Source organism: Ammospiza nelsoni, chromosome 12 (genome assembly GCF_027579445.1).
Source record: "Ammospiza nelsoni isolate bAmmNel1 chromosome 12, bAmmNel1.pri, whole genome shotgun sequence".
Classification (NCBI taxonomy): Eukaryota; Metazoa; Chordata; class Aves; order Passeriformes; family Passerellidae; genus Ammospiza; species Ammospiza nelsoni.
Window position 1 is genome coordinate 1,002,569 of NC_080644.1, and position 21,777 is coordinate 1,024,345.

The following is a 21,777-nucleotide window of genomic DNA, read 5'->3' on the forward strand; positions in this document are numbered from 1 at the left end:
CACAAAATCCTGTTTCCATGATGGAAAGAGACTCTCAAACCAACTCAAACCAAGAAAATAAAAATGAGGCAAACTCCAGAAGTTCTGATTCCTAGGTAGGAATACTTTTGTTTCTGGCTTTGTGTCATCATGGAAAATACAGAAATACGCCACTGAGAGTAAATCTAGAAGTGCTTTTGTATTTACAAGGAGCTTCTTGCCGGGAATACAAGAGGAATGCAGGATTCCCTGAATGGTGCTCCCTTCCAGGGCCAGTTCTTTTTTCCACAGTGCTCATGATGGGGTAGGGGAGCTCATCTAAAGCTTTCTTCCCCTGCCTCCAGGAACCAGGGAAGAAAAAGCATTCCTACAAAGAGCCTAAACAAATAGCCCAGAGAAATGCCCTCCCTGCTGAAAGGAGAACTCCAGAGCTGGCCCAGCACAGCCAAGGCCGGGCTTCTGAAATGGAAGTGAGACACTAAGTTAGAAACTGGGAGTTGGGGCATGCCAGCTGGGAACGAACCCACTGGGAGAGCACGAGCAGCATCCCTTGGGGCAGCCGAGAGAGAGGGGTTGCCTGTCCTTGCTGGGGCTGCCTTGGGGCACCGCTCCTCAGGGAGGGCACCAGGGCTGTTTGGGAGAGAGTGTGGAGATCAAAATCCCTGCTCTAGAATGAGGTCTCATTCTCACTGAAGCCCTGTAGTGTTTCAGCAGTCCAAGAAGGCAGAGATGTTTATTTTGTAATGTAATGACAACAACAAACTTGACATTAGGGTTTTCAAAGGACAATAGCAGTGATGTGAAAAAATGTGTGGTATTTTGCTTTGTAAACTCTAGAAGTATGTTTTTGTAGCTCTGAGTCTCTGATGAGCAAAGGATTATGTGTGTGCACGTTCTCACAACCAGCCCATGTTTTCCCTCTGCAGCAAATGCTGATGGTGTGTTACCAGCATAACAAAAAGGAATTGATGATAAGTCTTGGAGTGTAACAAAGTCTCCTGCTTCCCCTATTACTCACTGCCTTGCCTGTGGTTTTGGGAGGTGTTGTAAGGTGCCAAGTCAAGCTGTTGAATTTGTAAAGAGCTTGATAAGTAAATATGGGAAGTGTGGAGCTCTTTGACAACTCAGATTTTTTGTTTTGAGGCACGTGTGGTTCTGTAAGGCCTCTCTGACACTGGTGAAGGTTTTGCTCTGACTCTGTCTCTGTGTAGACATCTCTGATTCCACCTAGTTTGTAATACTTATTTTGAGCACCCACCAGAATTTCTGAGCCCAGATTATTTCATGTTTTCAAGTGGTAATGTAAAATTCTTTGGTCTTCATTACTGGTAACCCCTTTAATGTAGTGAGTGGCGCCTTTCAGGAGAGGTGTCTGTTTTCTTGTTGGAGCCCCCTCACCTCTCTGCGACAGAAACAGTGCTGCAGAACGGGCTGAGAAGTGTCAGAGGCATTGTCCTAAATGTTTGCTAAATCCAGGGTTCGAAATCCTTGTGATCTTATTCAGGGAATCACATGCCTTCCAGGGAATTGTCCCGGTGCTAAAGTATGGGTATAAAACCAAACTGAAAAAAAACCCCAACATCACCACTAGAAGACCATTTAAAAACCTTCTCTTTTTCTGACTTGTTAGGATTGCCTTGAGGATTAGAACTGCAGGATGTCCCAAAGCTTGACAAATAATTTATCTCTGCTGGATAAGCAAAAATGATGGATTTAGGAGAGATAATAACTGTAGTAGCTGGAAGTTTTAGACACACCACAGGTGCTGCTCAGGTCTTGTGTATTTGTAGGTGCTGTACCTGTCCCTGAGGGAGTCACATCCTTACTCCTGACTAAACTCCCTGGTGCTTCATGGCTGCTCCCTAATTAGTTTCAATTAGGGACGAAAGGGAAAGCTGATGAGTTGGTGGGGCTGTGTTCCCAGGAAGGTGTGGCTGGTGTTTGGGAGTGCTTTGGGAACACTTGTGTTCTCCTCAGCTCTGTCCCAGCAGAGGCAGTCCGGGCTCAGCAGTAGGCTCTGTGTGGCAGCCCGGGCAGGGAGCAGGATCGTGTGGCAGCTGCAGTGTCTGGGGATCACCCTGTGCTGGGACCTGTTCTGGTGTTTTAGCAAATTCTGCAAGTCACAGATGAGCAGATGTCACTACTGGACTTGTCTCGTTATCTGTTACTGTGACCAGTATTTTTAAGATACCAGTTGGTAACCTAGACGTGTTAAAGTTGTGTAATCTCCAAAAGGATTAAAAATAATGCTGTGGTGGTTCTGTATCTATGTGAGTTTAAACTGCTGATGAGACAACTACACAAATGTTGCCATTTCTTTCTTGAAAAATAAATTGAGCATTGGCAGTCTTATTCTGTTTCTTTAAAATATTTGTCCTGAGTGAAATGACTGCGGTGTTTGTTAAGCAGCTAAAGTGCTGTGCTGTTTGTTTGGCTTTTAGTCAACACACTTTCCAGGAAAAGGTGAAAGGACACAAACACCACAGACCAGTTTCGGTTGTAGCTCAGTGCATGTGAAGTGCACGTCTTAATCTAAACTGAAGGCTTTTTTTAAAAACCTTCATTGAGGCTTAGTAAGAAGAGTGGAACATCTAGGGCTGGTTGCTTTCAAACTCACTTGTGATATTACTCATGGAGTGCACAGAGCTTGTTCTGAGTGTGTGCTCCTGCTCCTTGCAGTGGGGCTGGCACAGGTCATTAGATGAGTGTGTTAATGATCTTCCCAACTGATTTAGGGGCCTTCAGCTGTGGCAGTAGATCCAGTCCTAAGCAATGTCCTGGAATCTCTTGAGGCAGAAGGTGATAATGTCCTTCTCTGCTGGGACAGTACCTGGTTCTGCAGAGGCCTTTCAGGTTCCTCCTCAGCTGCAGGTGACACCAGATAATTCTGCAAATCTGTATTCTTTCAGTGGGCAGTGTGCAGCATGCCCAACTGAATAGAAGAGCAGGATATGTTCGGAGCCAGGAGTCTTGGAGCAGATGCATACACTGGGATCAAAAATGGGAGAAAAGGAAAAAGAATCTGTAAAAATCTGTTCCGCTTTTAACTGGTAAGACCTTGAATGTGTTACCTGGTGAGGAAGCAAGAATTGCATTTGATTATCTTATTTACTTATTAATCAAATTAGTTCATTTATCTTAAGATTACATGGTGGTAATGGATTACACAAGATTTGGGGAATGGTGATAATGGATGATGCAAGATTTGGGGGAGATAGTACAGTCTTGTTTTCTTAACATTAACTGAGGTTATCAGCACAGTATCTCTGAAAGAGAGTAGAGGGCTCTGAGTGAGTATGGGTAAAAATTCCATGGTAAATCATTCCATGGTTCCTATTTCATGAAGCCAGAAATCCCCTTGAGAAACTGTAAGCTATCTGCAGTGGGGGCATTTCTTATCCTTTTGTTTCCAATTTGAAATGTGCTATTTGCAGCTTGTCTAAGTTCTAGGAAATGCCTTGGTTATGCAGCACATGGAAAGGTGTGAGAAGTGTTTCTTATCCCTCCCTTAGTTCTAGCATTTGCTGGGTTCGTGTCTTTTTTTTTTCTCCTCTGAAGCCTCCAAAGCCTTGGGTTTTGTTTGTGTTTTTTTGGTGGTAGCTCTGTAAAAGCTATAATGCTCTTAGATGGCTTGGGAGATGTCAGAATGAAAATATTAGGTATCTAGGAAAGCAGGACTGTTTATAACCACAGTTGTCAGTCTGTGAAGCCTGGAATGCCCTATGGGCCAGCAATGATACATTTTTAAACTCACACAAAACCATACTGCAAACAAATTAAGGTCTGGATTTGCTAGGCAGACTAAATTCCTTTAGGAGTTATGTGGATATGTGGTCTGTGGGATGCACCAGTCTATTTGAGATGAGGTTAAACCAGAACTCTGTGTAGAGACCCCTCATGTTTGGGCAAATGAAGGTGTGGATCTCATTGCAGTGGTTACTTTTCTTACAGAAGAAGAGCAACTGAGTTAGAACCTCTTGACACTTTAATGAGAGTGTGGTTTATTTCCTGGCACTGACTTCGTTTGATGATACAGACAGCAAAGCTTTGCTTTTGCACAGCAGCTGTCAAGAAAAAGCCATTTCACATTGTCAAACGTCTCTATCCTTCCAGTAATGTCCAAGATGCACTTCTGGAGCAGATTGAGTATCTGGGAGGAAAAATAGAGATGGATGTGGAGAAGAAGAGGGGAACTTGAGTTGTTTTCTTACGCTGACACTCCATTCAGTCGTTTCCTGTTTTGGCAGTGAGTACATGGCTACAAAACAGCAGAAGTAGAATGTTCCTGCCAGCAGCTCTGAACTTCTTCTGTTATGGGTCATAAATTTCAAGGACAAACTATATTTTGAACTTACTGAAATTTGAGAAGTCTCATGTAATTCTTTAACCTGAAACTAGAGTTTAGCTCTTTGATTTCCCTCTGTGTGTTGCAACGCTCATAAGAACCAGAACTGAAAAATCAGTTTTTACCCATTGGAGATGACACTGAGGCAATCTGAGAATCTGAGCAGCTGGGCTGTGCAGTGTTGCTGTGCTTTACTGACAGCAGTGCCCTCCTTCTGGGAACGTGCAAGATAAATGCACTGGTAAAGTGTGGAAGTGGCGCAAATCCGTGGCTTTGTCCCTTCTGGAAGCGCTGCCAGGCCCTGAGAGGCGCTCAGGTGTTAGAGCGGGCGCCCACAGCGTGCAGTTATCTCCCTGGGGAAGTGGCTGCAGTGAGGGACTGCAGGGTTTGCTGTCAGGAGCCTCTCCAGCGAGGCGTGTTGGAGCTGGTCGGTGCAGAGAGACAGTCTGGAATACCTGCTAGCTGTGATAAATACGGCCCTGGGGAAAATGAGCCCACTTTGCCACGTGTTGATGTGATTTAATGCGGCAGCCGCGGCCAGTTTGCATTCTGCTGGGGGTTATTTCCGTGCTGCCAGCAGCTGACTGGTGTCAAACCCTCTGATGGTCACGGCCGGCTCGTGGTGCCTGGGCACTGCTGAACTAGCAGGGGCCTTTCTAGGAAACCGTGTTGCAAGTGTGGGATTTCTTATTTATTTATTTATTCTGACCTCCTGTAAAAGTGGTGTTGAACTTTAAACAAGCCTGTCCTTTCCTCTCTGTGCTGCTCAACCTCAGGAAGAAGCTTCACATAGCAGGCAATTGGTTTCTTTTTATTTTTGAGGGAGATTAGTAAGCAAATCAACACTACCATATCTTAGTTGAAAGCAAAATTAGGAGACCAGATGAAATGTTTTTAAAGGGTATTAAAATCCACATTTATTTCACTTAGCTGGCTAAAGTTCTGCAGGTGCTTGTTAAGATTTATGTTGTGTGATGCAGCTGTCTGTTCATTTATCTGATCTTTAGATGACGTTCCTCTTATCTACGAGTTACATCCTCATTTCTTGTTCTTGCCCAAATACCCTGACGTAAAGCTTAATATAGGATAAGAAATCAAATCTTCCTTGTCAAGGTGGGCTACCTGAGCAGTAGTGTGCTTTATATCTTCATGAAGTTCTTTTGTTGGGGAGTGAGTTCAGGGCCTCAGGTTGCCCTCTCCCATCTGCATCTGAAGACCTTTTCCCACTTGTGTAAAGTAGGTGTTTGTTGTGAATCTCTTGGTACTTGCTGGTTTTCTTGTGCTCTTCTCTCCAGCTCTTTGCAACCTCATTGGATTGTAGGGGTATTTCCATTCTGAAACCAGCCTGAGTGACATCATGGGGAAAGAGCACCTTCCACTTTATTGTAACTTTTACTCTTCCACCTTTTCCAGCAGTATCATGTCATCATCTTCTTCAGTGGCAGCTTCAAGAGGAAACCTGTATTTTAGCTAAGATTACTTTTTTTATGTAAGTCTTTATATATAATTTTCGTGAAGTGCTGTCCTTAGTATGAGTGCCTCAGTAGATGGATTAGGAGCAATTCTGTAGCCCCTGATAAGATCTTGGCATTTGCTGCTTCCCGTAGGAGCAGAACTGCTAAAATGACAGTAAATTCTTATCTCTGAGTGTGATCTGCTCCAGGCTTTATGGTGCAATTAGATAGTGTGATCAAATTGAGCCCTGCTGCAAGGCTTCCTGGGAGTGGGTCTGGTGAAGCTGAAGACATTGAGACTGCACCTTTAGTGTTGTTCTAAACACTGATACACAAATCTGCACAGTGTGCTTGAATGGCTGATGGCATGGCCACTCTTCCTGTGGTCTTACAGAATATTTACTTGGGGATTTTGAGGTGCATCTTCTCTTTCTGAATCTCCTGCTGGCATCTGAGCAGGATGGGGAAAGTGAAGCCCGATGTGCTGCTGTGCATAGAGCTCAGGAAGAACAGGGCTTCAGCAGACTTCCCCTTTCCACCCCAAAGTACTGGGGGGACAGGGCTTAAAACCAGGAGATGAGTGCCGTGAGGTGACTCATGCTCCAAACCCAAAGCATTTGACTTGGGAAAACTGACTTCAGTTCTAGCCCTTCCTCTTTAAAGTTTTATATTGCACGACCTTTTAAATGAAATGTCAAGCTTCCTTTTCGACAGGCAGGATCTCTGCAGTGTGACTGGGTGTGATTCAAGAAGGTGTTTTGTAACTTCATGAATCCCTGCCTTCATCTGCTACCTTCAGTTCTCGTGACATCTTGTGGCCTCAAGTTCCTCAGAGCACAAGATTTCCCTGCTGTGAATGAGTCTGATTTCTCCAGCGTGGGGACCTTGTGGTACTGTTTGAGCATGTTCTGAGCCTACCCTACCAGCAGTTGGGTGGTGTCAGTAGTGATGTGGCTCCAGCAGTGTGTCACAAGGCCCCTGACGTGGCCACACAGCTCCTGTGGGCACTGGGCTGTTTCTCTCCAGCCATGTTCTCTGTTGAAGGCAATTGCATTTCCACCGCAGTCAGCTTCATATCCTGGAAGTGACCTTGGATGATAAATTTTCCTTGGTCACTTTAGATGTTCTAGCAACTTCCATATCCAAAAAAAACCCCAACCAAAACTCCAAACCACTTTCCCCCCACTGCTGAGGAGACTGTGCCCTGTGTGATGTGCAGGCCTGCCTGCTCTCCAGGATTTTCCATTTTCCCATGTTCCTCACGCTCAGCAGTGGAGTGCTGGCTGCTGGCTGCCTTTCCACACCAGGCAGAGCTTGCCTGTTGCCATGCTTCCATCCCTCTCTTGTTACCATCCCACCCCCAGCCCGTGGTTTTTCCTGTTTCTTGAAACATGCTCCAGAAATACACGGCTGGTTTTAAATAGTCTGTGACTTGTTTCTTTCCATTTTCTCTGTGCCTGTGGGAGTTCAGCATCTCTAGAACTCCGTTATTCTCCAAGTACCTTTAGGCGCTGTGGCATCTTGAAAAAGATCTGATATTTTCTCGTGAGGTAATAGCCAGCTCTCTATTCCCTGCACAATTAATTGCCACTTTCAGTTCCTGATGTTGGTATTGGAATCTGTGGAACTCCTGGGGACTGGCAGTAGTTTGTGTGTGCACATACATGTGGATGCTTCAGTGTAGAATCTTTGTATTAGAGTTCCTTTGTATAATTCCAATTTGTAAAGAAGCATTTGATTTATTTAGTTTTAAGAGAGGGGACAGGTTTTTTTCAAATCTGTTAATGCTGTGAAATGAAACTGTGTATTAGTGCTGCTGCTAAAATAGCCCAGTATTTACGGGAAAACTCCTTAGGGATCTTGGCTTGGTTTGCATTTTGATGCTTTTATAATATGAATCCCGTGGGGGGAAGTTGTGTTGGTTTTGGGTGTTGGGGATTTTCAACACACATTTGGGAAATGTGGTTAGTGATCTAGAAAACCATTTTTCCTAGTTCCCTGGTTTTTTTCTCTTGTTAATCCTGTACAGTCAGTATGGAAGAATAAATCCCTGTAAAGCACAAAGTCACTAACCTAGTGTCAGAGACAAATTTGTGAAAACACCCATTTTAGCTGCCTCGTGTTTGAGATATTAGACTGTGGCAGTCCAGATCATGTTCTCCAGACTGCATTCTTCATAAGCAGAAATACTGGCAGCCATGTGTTCAGTTATAAAAAGCTGGCAGCTGATGTCAGCCCTTATTTCAGGTTTGGAATACTGTGCTAATTTTGGGCAGGTTTATGTAAATCAGAACTCTTCTTCTGACATGTAGCATTCAGGGTAAATTGGTACATACGTGAATAATGCAGACAAGAGATAAACAGGTAATGTGCTGCAGTAGATGGCCCACTTGAAAAAGTCTTGATTCTTTGTATGCAGAACTGTGCTTACACAGTATTTATTTACAATGTGAAATTCTGTTTCAGCAAATTGGGACTAATGTCCAAGGATAGCAGAATTCTTTTTATTTTAACTTCTGAGATGGTCTCAGATAGCTGAGCTATTATATGCACCTGAAGAACCTATCTGAGAGAGCCCTGGTGATCTGTTTGAGGTGCTGCATCTCTTTTAGCTGAGCACAGCTGACTTCTGCCCCTGCAGCTCTGTGACCTGGTGCTGATAACTCAGGATATTGGTGAAAGGGGTCTTAGACAAATCACTCTGTGTGTGTGTGTGATGCCAAGGGGGGCAGACAAGTTCTTTTCTATCACAGTGAATGTTTTCACTGTGCTGAGTCAGAAGCAGGGTTGATATTTCCACTGATGCTACAAAGAAGGCCTTAAAGCAGTTTATGTGGAATTGGTTTGGGGCAGAGACCCTGCTCCTTCAGGAGCTGAAAGGCATCATGTCTGGTGAATGCTGTGCTGCTTTATTATGCAAACTAATAATATTTTAATAAATAATATTAGTGTTGCATTCTGAGAAATTTAAACTCGATTCTTAATTGGAGGCCCAAAGTGCTTTCTGTCCAGAATTCCCTCACATGAAGATGTGAAGTCAGATGGTATTGGCCTTAAAATATCCAATGGTATGAAATTAGATGGATTCCTACGTAACAGGGTTTGCTTGGTTTTTTTTTTGTTGTTGCAGGACATCAGGCATGAAGCCAGTGATTTTCCATGTAAAGTGGCCAAACATCCCAGAAACAAAAATAGAAATAGGTACAGAGATGTCAGCCCCTGTAAGTACACTTTCTTTTCCATTGTTTGTAAGACTGTTGACTTCTAATGACTTTTCACAGCTGAATGTTCATTGTAAGGACAAGATTCTGTTAGGTGGATAAGCACCAGGACAACTCTTTGTTATTATATTTATTTGTCGGTGAGACTGGTGTCACAGGATGCTTTTATATCCACAGGGTTATACAAGAGCAGCACACAGCAGAGTCTGAATTTGTGGGCAGAAATCTGAAGAGGGGAACTTGCTTTACCATTGAGAATGGTGGCTGAAGTAGCATTTCTGAGGTTGCAGGGGTGGTTCCTGTGCAGCTCCCACCCAGCAGAGCTCCTGCCAGGCAGCACAGGTGGCAGCAGTGCCTCTCTGGGAGCTGGGTGGCACAGAACTCTGCCAGAGACAGGGCTGAGCTCCTTGGAGCAGAGCAGGAGCTCAGGTGATGGGCAGGTGCCCAGCTGCTGTGCCAGGCCAGGTGCCCATCTGCTGTCCCAGGGCAGGTGCCCAGCTGTGTCCCAGGCCAGGTGCCCATCTGCTGTGCCAGGGCAGGTGCCCAGCTGTGTCCCAGGCCAGGTGCCCAGCTGCTGTGCCAGGGCAGGTGCCCAGCTGTGTCCCCAGGCCAGGTGCCCAGCTGTGTCCTAGGCCAGGTGCCCAGCTGTGTCCTAGGCCAGGTGCCCATCTGCTGTGCCAGGCCAGGTGCCCAGCTGTGTCCCCGGGCAGGTGCCCAGCTGTGTCCTAGGCCAGGTGCCCAGCTGTGTCCTAGGCCAGGTGCCCAGCTGTGTCCCCGGGCAGGTGCCCAGCTGTGTCCTAGGCCAGGTGCCCATCTGCTGTGCCAGGCCAGGTGCCCAGCTGTGTCCCAGGCCAGGTGCCCAGCTGCTGTGCCAGGGCAGGTGCCCATCTGCTGTGCCAGGGCAGGTGCCCAGCTGTGTCCCAGGCCAGGTGCCCAGCTGTGTCCCAGGCCAGAGTGCTGCTCTGGGGCACAGAACTTCTGCCTTGGTGCTTAAAGCTCCTGAAGCCTTTGGGGCAGTTAACCAGAACAGAAATGCTTTACTGTAATTGCTTTACTAAGCAGTTCTAATGTTTGAGGTTGTGAGTAACAAATTCCTTCTTGCCTTTAGATAATCCTGTTCTCAGTCTGTTTGCTTTCTTGCAAAATGTGGGAACTCGTGTGTGTATTGAGTTTTTTTAGTTGGTGGTTTGGTTTCTTTAGTCCCAAGTTGAGCAAGTGACTAACAAAAGAGCAAATCATTTACATTTGCTGTATTTCTTGAATTTTGATCATTTTTTCTGTACATGAAAGAGTGGTCAGGTTGGGAACAGTAGCTAAATACCTATAAGAATAAAAGGTCTCTGTCCTGTTTGCCCAATATATGTTTGGACAAACCTTTAACAACCTTGAACAAGCTGTATTTGAATGTTTAAGCTGGAAAGATAGGCAGTTGTGTAATTAGATTTATTTAAAACCAGCAACTTGCTGCCTGAATGGACAGGTCAGTGTGCTCTGGTTTGCAGATCGCAGTGGGGATGATTTCAGGTGCCTCACCTCGCAGTGTGCCCCTGGGAGTGAAGTGGGAGCTGCTCCCTGCTCCGAGGGGCTGTTCCAGTGGGCACTGCCCAGCCCAGCTCAGGGTGTGACCCCCCTGCCGATGAGGATGTGCCTGCGCTGTTCCATACTCATTAACCTGTGTTTTCTAATTGTGCTGCAGTTGATCACAGTCGAATTAAGCTAAACCAAGGTGACAATGACTATATCAATGCTAGTTTGATAAAAATGGAAGAGGCCCAAAGGAGCTACATCCTTACCCAGGTAATTGCTGGTAGTGCGTAATAAAAATATTATGGTGGCTGGAGTTGTTTTTCATGGATTTTCTGTTTGTTTTCTTTATTGTAAAGCTACTTAAGTGCATACAAACATCTGTGTGTGTATAAAAGTGACTGCTTTTCCCTGAATCTGTCAATTCCCCACCTACCTGTATAACAAATTTAAAAGTACCCACCTGCCCTGTTGTCTTATTCTGAGAGCCAGCTACTGTGCCAGGCTTCTTGTTTGTGCTAAATGTTCATTTCCCTGGAGACTGTCCTGATCTCTAATCTTGGCTCTTTTTTTACCCCTTCCTCCCATGCTTTAGATAAAGGTAGGCTGGGATTAATATTTTCAAGTGACAGCTCTTCCTTCCTGTTTCTAAAGAACAGAGATAAATCTTCTCAGGAAGAAATGGGCAGAGCAGTGTGCAATGTGAAAATGTTCCTTTGAGCACAGCTCCCATGCCCTGCCTCAGGATGGGGGTGGATCACAGGGGTGAGCTCTGGGGGGAATAGTCAGAGGTGCTGTGACTGATACTGGTTATTGGTTACTGGTTACTGTCCTGATGCACATTTAATGGCTTTATTTAAATCCAGTCATTCTTTCTGAGGAGCTGCTGTTCTGTTTGAGCACAGGAGTGGATCAAACCCAAGCTTCAGAGCAATAGCTTCAGAGTAGAAAATAGCAAAGGAACATAGCAGAAGTAGGAAGTTATAAGGAAATCTACTTTGGGAATAGATAGTCTTTAAAAGGAGTCACTGTTTCATTCAGTCGCAAGGCAGATCTGTGAAGATTGTGGAAAACCATATAATTTGTTACTGATTTTGCATCTTTTCAGTCTTTTGGATGTTTTAGTCAAGTAATTTTTAAGTATCATGCATAAGGATGAGGGATTGCAGAGTAGTTTGACACAGATGTTATTTTTGCTTTCAGTCAATGGGGTTTATTTCCCCATGACCTTTGTATATCTTTCCTAAGAAAATGCAGCACTTTTCACTCCCAGTTCTGTTCTCACAATGAGACTGTCTCTCTTCCTCTTATGTATGGGGGGAAAAGATTAACCATGCTTTCATGGGTAAATTCATAACGTGGAACTTCAAGCTGTCTCACTGCATTTTTTTACAGTTTTAAATGAGAAGTTGCTTGTTACTTGTTTGAATCTATTGCCTTGTGCAGGGACTGTTACTGGGGAAGAATGCCCTGACATTTACAGAAAATAATGCTTATTTCTGGTGATGCTGTCTCTGCAGGGACCTTTGCCAAATACTTGTGGTCACTTTTGGGAGATGGTTTGGGAACAGAAAAGCCGTGGTGTTGTCATGTTGAACAGAGTGATGGAAAAGGGATCCGTAAGTACTCACCCAGTTCTAGCTATGTGTTCAGCACATTTATGGTTTTCTGTAATAAAAAACCCAAGTAAAACCAACCCAAGGAATGGGATGGGATGACTGCAAGTAGTTTTGTCTAAGAAATTGTACCTGGAATTGAATACTTGGTGAACTGATCCTGCTGCAGTAAGAAAATCGCTGGGTTTGTAATTGTGGGGCTTAATTTCTTGTGAATTTGGCTAAAATGAAACACAAACACACCGTGACTCCACACAAATGGAAGTCTCTGCTGCTCACCAGGGGCTCTGCAGTTGTTCTCGGTGTGCACAGACTGCACCTCTCAGGGCTCTGCAGTGTGCAGTGGCTTTGCAGTAGAGAAAGCTCTGGGGCTCCAGTCTCCATCACGCACTGAGCCCCGAGGCACACTGTCCCCTCCAGTGTCACTGTTGTACACAATGAAGTATAATCCTGTGCAAAGACGTTTTGGAGGAGGGCAGTGAGGGTGTTGGGTATCCACCAGTGATAACTGGGTGGTACATGCTTTTGCATCATCAGGAAAACATTCCCAATAATCAGGAAAATTCTTGGGCAGTGAGCTGTGCTTTAATAAACTGCAGTCTGGAATTTTCAGTGTTTTGCTGGGTTTTGTACTACAAGTGAAATTTAATCTTCAAAAGAGATGCGGTAACCAAATTTTACAATAGTTTCTTCCTTTCCAACCATTCCTGCTCTGTCTCTGCACTGGTCTAGTTTTGAACAAAACAAATTACTGTGATCCTTTAGGGCAGTGCTTACACTCCTCAGCAAACAGCAGTGGGAGACTTAGAGTGGAGCACGACAAAATATTGTTTGCAGACACACTGTAGAGAAATTAGACACTAAGGCAATTGCTATAACTTTTATAAATCCAGACAAAAAGTGCAGAGAATTATAGCTGCATCCTATACCATGATAAACAAGAGGATGTATTTTCAAAATAAATTAGAATTAGTTTGAGCAAAATCACTCTCAGTCTGCCTATGAAGAAAATGCTGCAGGGGTTTTCTGTTTATTGAAATGCTGTCTGAAATCACCTTAGTCTTGAGCCTGCTGTTGGTTTAGCATCGTTGTACCACTTTTGGTTTGGCCACATTGTTTGCCCTTTAACAAAAGAGGCCTGAGCCACGTGCAGAGACTGGGAGAGGGGAGGGGAGGGTCAGGGGTGATCCTGATCCCAGGGCAGAGGATGGGCCAGTTCTCCCAGGCACAGGATCCCACATTTCAGTGTCAGGAGCTTGGGTGCAGACTTTCCTTTTTGTGCTGCTGATGAGTATTTTAGTCCCAGGTTTTTCCTGCACACTTGAAAATGTGCTGCTTTCCCCTTTGGTTGGCTCATTAAAGTCCCTGGCATGCAGCAGTCTCTGCAGAGCTCATCTCTCTGGGAAACCTTAATAAGAAAATTGCAATTCAGTCAGGAGGGGGTAATGACATTTATATGTCTCCTACTTGTTTTAGGTAAAGTGTGCACAGTACTGGCCACGGAAGGAAGAGAAAGAAATGGTTTTTGAAGATACAAACTTGAAACTAACCTTGATATCTGAAGATATCAAATCCTACTACACAGTACGACAGCTGGAATTGGAAAACCTGACTGTGAGTACCAGCTCTCATCCAGTCCTTGTTCTCCTTGGGGTGAGATTCACATCCTCACCAACAAGGGCTGGAAATTGGTGGTCATGAATTGTCCTGGATTGACGATCCTGCATGAGATGGTGTGGAAATGGAACTCTTGGGTATTTATGAGACGTTCCTGGGGACCCTCCAGGCAGTTTCATGTGTCAGCCATACCCAGAGTGACACAAGCTTTTGAACTGTACTGAAATAACTAAACCTGAAACAAGTAAATTCCCTTTGCTCCCAGTGGAGCCCTTCCCACAACAGACCATTACTTGTAATGAGTTTCTTGGCTGTGCAGTTATAAAAGCTCCCTCAGACTGGTGAAACTTTGGAATTCAGTCAGCTGTTCCCAGTCCTGACTGGTGTACCCAACCCCTGTTTCTGCAGAGCCAGGAAACTCGAGAGATTCTGCACTTTCACTACACCACCTGGCCCGACTTCGGGGTGCCGGAGTCGCCGGCGTCGTTCCTGAATTTCCTGTTCAAGGTGCGGGAGTCGGGCTCGCTGAGCCCCGGGCACGGCCCCGTCGTGGTGCACTGCAGCGCGGGCATCGGCAGGTCGGGCACCTTCTGCCTGGTGGACACCTGCCTGCTGCTGGTAAGGCACTCTGCAGGGCCTCTGCTCTCTCTGCTCTGCTCTCTCTGCTCTCTGCTCTGCTCTCTGCTCTGCTCTCTGCTCTGCTCTCTGCTCTGCTCTCTGCTCTGCTCTCTGCTCTGCTCTCTCTGCTCTCTGCTCTGCTCTCTGCTCTGCTCTCTCTGCTCTCTGCTCTGCTCTCTCTGCTCTGCTCTGCTCTCTGCTCTGCTCTCTCTGCTCTGCTCTCTGCTCTGCTCTCTCTGCTCTGCTCTCTGCTCTGCTCTCTGCTCTGCTCTCTGCTCTGCTCTCTCTGCTCTCTGCTCTGCTCTCTCTGCTCTGCTCTCTGCTCTGCTCTGCTCTCTGCTCTGCTCTCTCTGCTCTGCTCTCTGCTCTGCTCTCTCTGCTCTGCTCTCTGCTCTGCTCTCTCTGCTCTGCTCTCTGCTCTCTCTGCTCTGCTCTCTGCTCTGCTCTGCTCTCTCTGCTCTGCTCTCTCTGCTCTCTGCTCTGCTCTCTGCTCTGCTCTCTGCTCTGCTCTCTGCTCTGCTCTCTGCTCTGCTCTCTCTGCTCTGCTCTCTCTGCTCTGCTCCGCTCTGCTCTGCTCTCTCTGCTCTCTCTGCTCTCTCTTCTCTGCTCTCTCTGCTCTGCTCTGCTCTGCTCTCTCTGCTCTGCTCTGCTCTCTCTGCTCTCTCTGCTCTGCTCTCTCTGCTCTCTCTGCTCTCTCTGCTCTGCTCTCCTCTCTCTGCTCTGCTCTCTCTGCTCTGCTCTGCTCTCTCTGCTCTCTCTGCTCTGCTCTGCTCTGCTCTGCTCTCTCTGCTCTGCTCTCTCTGCTCTGCTCTGCTCTCTGCTCTGCTCTCTGCTCTGCTCTCTCTGCTCTGCTCTGCTCTCTCTGCTCTGCTCTGCTCTGCTCTCTCTGCTCTGCTCTGCTCTCTGCTCTGCTCTGCTCTGCTCTCTCTGCTCTGCTCTGCTCTGCTCGCTGCACAGGGCAGCCCAGGGGTGGCTGGAAAGGAGCTGGGGAGGATTCCTTTCATCTGCCATTGCTTTACTCCGCTGTTCCACGAGTGCATTCCAAGGCAGGTCTGGTTCCTGAGTGGCCATTCTGAGTCTGGGGAAGGGAGGTCTCCAGTTTTCAGAGTGATTCACAAAGACAGGCTTTGCCTTCAGGGAAAGCAGCATATTTGAGGCCCAGTGTTTTCCCCTCGGTGTTTTTGGAGACCCATTAATGAGCTGCTGATAGCAGTTGTGTGTGAGTTTGTTCATTCTGTGGTGTGGAGGGTGGTATGAAGGCCCTACCACAGAATGAGTCACTAGTGACCCTCCTCAGAGCAGAAAACACGTTTCACATTTCTGTCTGCAGATGGACAAACGGAAAGATCCTTCTTCCGTGGACGTCAAGCAGGTTCTCCTGGAGATGAGGAAGTACAGGATGGGGCTCATCCAGACTGCAGACCAGCTCCGCTTCTCCTACCTAGCTGTTATTGAAGGGGCAAAATTCATCATGGGAGATGCTTCAGTGCAAGTGAGTGCTCCTGGCAGCTCCAGAGAACTGCAGCAAGTGGGTGGGAGGAACAGGATGGGAAGAAGCTTCAAATTTGGTGCTTGCTTCAGTACATGGTTATATTATGGGGGTTTTAGGTACAGTGCTTTACAATCTGTCATGACCTAAAGTGCTGTATTTTATTTATTTCCAAAAGTACCTCTTATGTAGCAGGTGTCTCCTGTGCTTTCCTGCACAGTGACTGGGGTGGAGCTGCTGCATCAGCCTCCCCTGGAATTTCAGACAGTACAAGTTTTCTAATATGCCTGAAGTTTAAGTGCCATGATTAAATTCATCAGGGTTTTTTATGGTAAGCAGAGCTCTAGAAAAATAGATTTTATTTTGTGCTTGAGTTTTTTAGAAGCAGATTCGAATTTCTTGCTTTTATGGCCAATATATTGTGTGTAGTGGATGTAGCTTGGATTTGGAGTTTTTGTGTCTGGTTTTTCTTTCTTTTTTTGCAATGCAAATGAAGAACCATTGTAAGAATTAATTAAAAGGTAGAGTGTAAAGATTCTGCCATGGCAAAGTTTAAAGTTAGAGCAGCTTGGAAGAGAAAAGCTTACCAGGTTTGTCCTTCCCTGAAGGAGCAGTGGAAGGAGCTCTCCAACGAGGACCTGGAGCCACCCCCTGAGCACACCCCCCCACCTCCCAGGCCCCCGAAGAGAACCTCAGAGATGCACAACGGGAGGATGCACGAGCACCCCGAGCTCCTGGGCAAGCCCCAGGCAGTGGAGGAGGAGATCAGGAGCTCGCTCAGCAGCGTGGAGGAGGCAGCTCCAGACAGCAGGGCCCGCTCGGCTGCGGCCCCCAGCACAGACAGGTAAAGCACAAAGCACCCACTGCCCACTGCCCACTGCACACAGAGCCACAGGCAGGGGCTGGCAGAGGGGAGGAGATGCTCACTTCCACCCTGAGATGCACTTTGGGGGTTAGGGCTGAGCGAGCAGCCACATTCTGTCCCTTTCTGGCTTTCTGGGCTGGTGCTCAAGTTTAGAACTTTGGTGTTCCCCTGACCCGGCTGGGGGTGTGAGCTGGGTTCCTTCACTGCCTGTCTTGGTGCAGATTTGTGATGAGCAGTGAAAGCAGGTGGTGGTTAAAGCTTATTCTTTAAAGGGCACAGAGTCCTCCAAGCTCTTCCTAACCCTCTGTTGAGCAGCCAGATGTGTCCCAACCGGAGACAGGCTGTGCTTTGATGGCTGCTGCAGCTCCAGGAGCTTTCCAGCTCTGCGGTGTTCCCTGCCCTTGGAGCACCTGCATGGCTTCTCTCCTGCAGCACGGACTATTCATTCCCAGCCAGCCCTGAGTGTCCCTCCCTCTGTCCTCACTCTAGTCACGACACTGAGGCCCGGAGGAGACCGGTGGGGGACAACCCGCGGCTCGCGCCCCGCAAGGAGGAGTCGGTGAAGGAGAGCTCGGAGGAGGAGGATGAGAGCGTGGTGGCCACTTGGAAGCCCTTCCTCGTGAATATCTGCATGTTCACGTTCCTGACGGCGGGAGCTTACCTGTGCTACAGGGTGTGTTTCCACTGAGGGCGGCAGGAGCGCCGCTCGCGCCCGGCTCCGCGAGCCCCGCCAGGCAGGGCAGCCTTGGCTCAGAGCAGGTAGATTTAGGGGAAAGGCCAGAACTTTGGCTAGGGCTTCATGAGAGAATTGATGCACTAGGGTTTTATCCAGCCCTGTGGTCCCAAGAACATAATATTGTAATCTCAGGGCCTTGAAATATTCAGGAGTAAGCAGAGAAAATGCCAAATAGTCTATTTTCCTTTTTTGTTTTCTTTTTTTTTTTTTTTAACTAAATAATAGAATTACAACACATTGTTGTTTTTAGACTTTTTTAAAAGCCAGTTCATTTTCTTTGTTTCAAAAAAACTAGGCACAAGTGAAACTTGCTTGTACTCTCCAAGTGTTGTAACCAAATACATGACTTACATTGACAAGTTCCCAAAAAAAAGAAAAAGAAACCCACATACCTGAAGAATGTAAACTTTTGGAAGGGGAGGTGTGTTTGTGGTTGGTTTTTGGCTTGTTTTTTGTCTTTTTTAAAATTTGCTTCATCTTTAAAGACTGAGTTGTGGGCAGTGCCTGTGGTATTGATATATTTAATCTTGGCATAACTGTTCTTAAAGAGCTGATTGTTTTATTTGTGTTGATAGAACCAGGCTTCTGCATTTGCTCAGGGTATCCCAACACGTCCAGCTCTTTGATTTTTTTTCTTTTTTTTTTCCTTTACTAAGTGTATCTCCTCATTGACTTTTGTTGCACTCTACTTGCACATATGCCTCTTTACATTGCACCATCCTTTCTAAAGCTGTTTTTACTTTTATATTCTGGGTTGGGAGAGGTCGAGGGGAGGGAGAGAAACAGGAAAGGGAAATTCAACCAAACCATGTCCACCAGCAGTGGGGCCATGCCCGTGGCCCGTGGAAGGACCAGTCCTTAAACCTCAGCATTTGGAATGTAAGATGCAGTTTCACTCTGCAGCTGCCCCCTCGGGCCCAGCGTGGCTCTGGGCAGGGAGGCTCTGGGCAGAGCCAGAGCAATCCCTGCTGGGGCAGCCTCCCCGGGGCAGGAGCAGGCCAGCAGAGCCGTGCTGGGCTCTGAGCAGCCCCTGGGCTGTGCTGGCAGTGCTGCTGTGTCCTGCTTTGCTGCGAGCAGGGTCCCAGTCCCGGCCCTGGCAGCCCCGTGGGCTCCCGCAGCAGCCAGGCTCAGGGGCTGAGTGCTGCTAGGGAGGGTTGGTGTGTGGGGAGGACTGGCACTGGAGGCAGCGTTGCACCCGTGCTGTTCCTCGGGGCAATACCAAATTATTCATAGTTTCAACAGTAACAGCAAAGGTTTCTTTGCTTGTGTCATGGTGCAGAGGACAGGAGCAAAGTCACTCCTGGGAGCTGCAGTGATTGAACTGCCCCATGACAGCTGATGTGCAGCAGTGTTACTGATTTGTTTTATTTCTGAAGTCGTTCTAGCTCTATAGCACTTAACCACCCTGAGTGCAGCCCTCGCTGTGGAGGAGCCCAGGGGAGCCCCTCCACTCCCTATTTATTTTGGCCAAGCTGGCTGTAGGTGTAGCTCTTCCTTCAGTGGGTGAGTAGGTGAGGGGTGGGTGGGGTGGGAGTTACTCTAGTCTGTGTTTTGTTAAGCTTGCATCAAGGGCTTTTCAAGAGTACAATAATAAATCCTCAGGTAGTACTGGGACTCAATCCTTTACCTGTGAGACTGTTGGTCAGACCAGTACTTGAAAGGAGGAATGTTGTAATCAGTCAATATTTAGTTATATTATTGGAAACAGGAAAAATGAGTATAGAAAAATGGTAATATATAATGGCTCATCTGTGTATTTAAGATACATTCTGTGATTGCTTTGTCCCCACTGTTCTCTGCAGCGTGGGCAGGCCCCTGCCCTGAGGCACTATTTGTACCCTTTGTACTCAAGTGCATGTGAAGTCTGCGGTGTCCCGATGAAACACCACCTGCTTGAAAGGTGACAGAACTTATATTCCTGCTTCCTGATGTGCCCAAATGATATTTGCATGACCTGATCCTTAGTGGCTGTGGTTCAGAGGGTGTTGCTGAGTGTCTGTTCAGCACTGGACCGTTGGTGTTTATCAGAGCCCGTGTACTCGCCTAATCCTTGGCATGACTTCCCGTGGGATCCCGTGTGCCCGGTGGTAGCATGTTCCTTTCAGCTGAGTGAGTGTAGTACAGACATTCCAGAGAGCTCAGGCAGCCCTTCCACACCTCCCCTGGGCCTGGGGCACCTGGGGAAAGAAACAAACCCACCCCAGCTCTGGCCACCTTCCCAAGAGGGAATATTTTAAATGCTAGGTATGGCCAGAAAAGAAAGGATCCTTCCTTTGAATACAGAGTTATTCAATTGCAAATGATTCTACCCAAACAGTCCCTGCAGATGCCAGAGGAGCTTTGAGCATCCTGTTGGTGCCTGTTTCTTTCCTGTGTTCCAGGCCCAGCTCTGACCCTGGCTGGGACGCAGTGAGTGTGCCCAGGGCCCAGGGAGGTGTGGGCAGGGCTGGCCATGCTGAGCTGTGCCCATTTTGTTTGCTGTCCTGTACTGTCTGTGGTAGTTGGGGGGTGTATATACCGTAGCACAGTGGGGTGTTGGGTAACCTGTTCTTGGAAATGGACAAACATCCATGTTAGACTCGTTAGAAAGTTAGTGAGCTGCTCTGCTATCTGCCTTAAGCAAATATTTACTCATCAGGTCTTTCTTTTTTACAGATTGCCATAGAATAAACTTTTATAAAAAAATATGTAAAAACTCAACAAAAAAGCTGAATGTTTTGGTATAATACAGTTTCAGGTATCTTGTCTTTTGTGTAAGCCGCTGCTGGGCCTCCCAGGTTAGAGTACAACTGTACAGTTTTTCAATCTCCCATACAAGTTTTCAGTTCTCATTTTAGTTGTAACAATAAAACTCTTTTTTTAAAGAACTCACTTGAATGTGTCCTTGCTTCAGGGCTGGATCCATGGGCTTCTGTCACGTGCACGTGCACATAAGGGGTTGGGGAGTAGGTTTGTAGAGTAAAGGGATTTAAATGTTGCTGTAAGAACTTTGTGGAGGCAGAGCTCCAGTAAAAGATTAGAGGGTCCCCATCCCTCCCTGCCACCTCCATTCCCCTCTTCTGGTCTTTCACACTGAGCAGTTAAATTTTAAGGGTAAGAAGTGCAGGAACTCAAGCACCCTGGTTGGTTTCTGCAGGAGCTGAAACGTTTGCAGCTGCAGCCTGCACATCCTGGTGTTTGAATTCCAGTACTTACCTTTGGTTTACATTTTTAGGGTTCACCAAAGTGGAGCAGGACAGGGCCCTGGCCCTTGGGGGTTTAGTGCCTCTTACCTTCCCCAGGGCTGCAAACACAGCAGTAGGAAACACTCCCAGGAACTTGTCTCAAATGGTTTATTTGAACTTTAGAAAACAGTACAAAATCCAACAAATAAATACCAAATAGAAAAGTTTCATGTGTATATATATATATAAAAAATATGTACACACAATCCCAACCCCCTTTCAAGTATTGCACCTGAAGCCAGGCTGCTCCCCATGGGCACCCTGCCAGCCAGGGCTGGGGGATGAGCAGGACAACTCTCGGTCTGTGACTGAGCCCAGAGTTTTAAAAGAGCAAACCTGTCTGTCCCTCAGTGAGAGCTGCCCGTGGCAAATGCAGTGGGCACACGCAGCTCTCACAGAGCCTGCCTGGCCCTGCAGCAATTGCACACTGACTCAGGGGGTGCCAGGTTCTCCTTCTGCAGCTGAATGGCCCCAGCAAAGGAAACCACCCAGCAGTGGTGCTGGATTTGTGCTACTGACAGGGCAGCTGGTCTGGGACAGGGATCATTTCTCTCCTTGGAGAATGCCAAATCAATAAACCACTTCCTGGGAAAATGGATCATATTGGACAGAGTTGGAGCAGGGGCAGCTAATTCCAGCAAGATGGAGATTTGAACTCCAGTGAAGACCTGGATCCACATTCTGAGAGATCCCAGTTTTCATTTGTCCAGCACTTGGTATTTCCTCATGTGCAGAGAGACTGAGAAAATGCATTCCAGGCTGCATCACGGCAATGACAAACTGTCCCCTCTGGAAATAAACCTGTGCTGGGGCAGGAGATGGCAGGGACAGGACAGAACAGAAGGAAACCAGACAGAACCAAACCCTCAGTACCCGTGGGGCTGTGAGGACAGAGGGATCCAGCTCTCTAAAACACAGTGATTTCAATCTCGGCCTCCTGAGCAGTTTCTCTCAGCTCACAGCAGATCCTGTCCATCTTCTCAAAGGCTTGTCGGCCCCGTTCCCCTGGGGAGAGAAAACAGCTGAGGGACAGGCAGGGCACCTGAGGAACCTCTGGGGACACTCCTGTCAGGGAGGGAGGGAAGGAAG

The 21,777-nt window shown here is 47.0% G+C and overlaps 2 protein-coding genes across 6 annotated transcripts in view; one reads left to right on the forward strand and one right to left on the reverse strand.

Moving 5' to 3' along the window:
• PTPN1 (protein tyrosine phosphatase non-receptor type 1) overlaps window positions 1–18,947 on the forward strand; it is a 31,649-nt gene extending 12,702 nt beyond the window's left edge. For both annotated transcript variants that reach the window (XM_059480938.1, XM_059480939.1), the window contains exons 2-9: window positions 8,909–8,999; window positions 10,696–10,796; window positions 12,044–12,142; window positions 13,616–13,753; window positions 14,165–14,374; window positions 15,705–15,866; window positions 16,472–16,707; window positions 17,218–18,947. In XM_059480938.1, the coding sequence (XP_059336921.1) occupies window positions 8,909–8,999; window positions 10,696–10,796; window positions 12,044–12,142; window positions 13,616–13,753; window positions 14,165–14,374; window positions 15,705–15,866; window positions 16,472–16,707; window positions 17,218–17,416 (1,236 nt within the window). In that variant the 3' untranslated portion in view covers window positions 17,417–18,947. The remainder of the gene's footprint in view (window positions 1–8,908; window positions 9,000–10,695; window positions 10,797–12,043; window positions 12,143–13,615; window positions 13,754–14,164; window positions 14,375–15,704; window positions 15,867–16,471; window positions 16,708–17,217) is intronic.
• A 1,835-nt stretch (window positions 18,948–20,782) lies between these two features.
• The window catches only part of RIPOR3 (RIPOR family member 3), a 40,192-nt gene continuing 39,197 nt past the window's right edge, over window positions 20,783–21,777 (reverse strand). For all 4 annotated transcript variants that reach the window (XM_059480685.1, XM_059480686.1, XM_059480688.1 and 1 more), the window contains one exon: window positions 20,783–21,693. In XM_059480685.1, the coding sequence (XP_059336668.1) occupies window positions 21,596–21,693 (98 nt within the window). In that variant the 3' untranslated portion in view covers window positions 20,783–21,595. The remainder of the gene's footprint in view (window positions 21,694–21,777) is intronic.